Source organism: Fulmarus glacialis, unplaced genomic scaffold, assembly GCF_000690835.1.
Source record: "Fulmarus glacialis isolate BGI_N327 unplaced genomic scaffold, ASM69083v1 scaffold34070, whole genome shotgun sequence".
Classification (NCBI taxonomy): Eukaryota; Metazoa; Chordata; class Aves; order Procellariiformes; family Procellariidae; genus Fulmarus; species Fulmarus glacialis.
In genome coordinates this window covers 301-2,109 of record NW_009190165.1, presented here as the reverse complement: position 1 = coordinate 2,109, position 1,809 = coordinate 301, and the positions used below count along the sequence as shown (strand labels likewise).

General features: G+C 59.7%; 1 protein-coding gene across 1 annotated transcript; it reads right to left on the bottom strand.

Moving 5' to 3' along the window:
- Positions 1–558: 558 nt before the first annotated feature.
- Positions 559–1,350, bottom strand: LOC104070724 (gap junction beta-3 protein-like). The gene has a single exon (XM_009584765.1). The coding sequence runs from the start codon at positions 1,348–1,350 to the stop codon at positions 559–561; it is 792 nt and encodes a 263-aa protein (XP_009583060.1).
- Positions 1,351–1,809: the final 459 nt, after the last annotated feature.

Below are 1,809 nucleotides of genomic sequence, written 5' to 3'. Positions count from 1 at the left end.
GCTGACTGCTGCGGCAGGGCTGGCTGCTCAGCAGTCGTGCATGGCATCTGCGCGTTGGTGTGATTGTCGTAGCTCTGCAGCACCACCACATGCAGCCATCAGAGCTCTGGGGCTGCCCTCGCCTTACCTGCGTCTGCTCGGGCACCCATGGGCCTCTCTCGGGGGACTTCAGTTCGTTGGTTTAGTCATTTTTCACACGGGTCGACTCTCGAGGTTTCGGGGACTTGGCAGGTTTGGAAAGCTGCTGGGCCAAGGGGAAGGCGAACTGGCTGGGATGGGCAAGCTCACAGCTCCTCTCCTCTGTGGAAAGAACAGACACCCTCAGGCATGCCCATGGGGAGCTGGCACCCACCTGCCACCAAGCGTGCCCACACCGCTGGAACACCCGGGGACATGCCCATGGTCCCAAGCAGGAGAGTTCCCGTGGATGTGTCCCCCTCCCCTTTCAAGCCATTGAGGTCCTGGCTGAAGAGTCTGATGGTGGCATCACCAGTGGCCACCTCTGGGGCCAGCCATCCCTGGACACGTTTCCCTCCCTCTTCCCCTCCCACCACCCCATCAGACGGCAGTCACGTTGGGAGCCAAGGCCCGCAGGGCTGCCACACACCTAGTCTGGGACTTGTTGTCCTTCTCCTCCACCTTGAGGTGGCACCGGCAGGTGGAGGCCTTGCTGTAGCTGACGGAGCGCTTGGTGGACTTCTTCCACTTCCGCGCACTCCGCACAACCCGCTTGAAGATGAGGTAGAAGATCTCACAGACGGTGAGGACGATGCAGATGGAGGAGGCTCCGACCATGAAATATGTGAAGACTCTTTTCTCGGTTGGCCGAGCGATGTAGCAGTCTACAGTGTTGGGGCAGGGGTCCCCGTTGGATCTTTTGACCAGCCGTGGCAAGTCAAAGCTGTCCCACATCTTGTGGAGGAGGTAGAGGAACAGGATCTCTATGATAAGCTTGAAGAAGAGGCTGAGCAGGTAGGTCCACCACAGCCCGCCGTGCTTCTTGCCCGTATTGCTGTAGAGCTTGGGGCAATTCTCCCCATTCTTCTCCCGGTTCTTCTTCTCGCGATCCTCCCGGTAGGCCACGTGCATGATGACCAGGAGGGAAGGGCAAGTGACAAAGATGAGCTGCAGGGCCCAGAGGCGGATGTGGGAGATGGGGAAGAAGTGGTCGTAGCAGACATTGGTGCAGCCCGGCTGCCGTGTGTTGCAGTCAAAGTCCTTCTGCTCATCTCCCCACACGCGCTCCAGCAGAACGAGGAAAACGAAGACCGCCGAGAGCCAGATGCGGCCAAAGGCCGTGGAGTACTTGTTGACCCCGCTGAGCAGTGCCTGCAGCGTTTTCCAATCCATGGCGGCCGGCGGAGGCCAGAGTCACCCGACCTGGAGAAACAGCAGCAGAAGCGGTGGGTGAAGAGATGCGATGGGAGACAGCAACGGGGCAGCTCGTGTCTCGCTGCACTTAATCTCATTGACCTTCCAGAATCTCTCCCTCACCATGTGACACTCATTTGGGCTGGGGCGACCATCCCACTCGTGGAGCGTAAAGTCCAGCCCCGCACTCTCCCGGTGACAGTCAGGGGTGACTCAACCTTTCTGCACTTCCTTCTAATGGAGGCTTTGTCGTAAGGGACGAGTCACCCGGCCAAGTCCCTGCCACCAAGTCCCCGGCCTGATTGCGCATGTTGGTGTAAATTGGCAGCACAATCCCCTGGAGCGGGCCAGGATCAACAAGGGGTGGCCGTGCCTGGGTGGCAGGCAGGGACGGCTGTGCGGGGCGCTTGGCATGTCAGCAAAGCAAAGGTTTGTGTG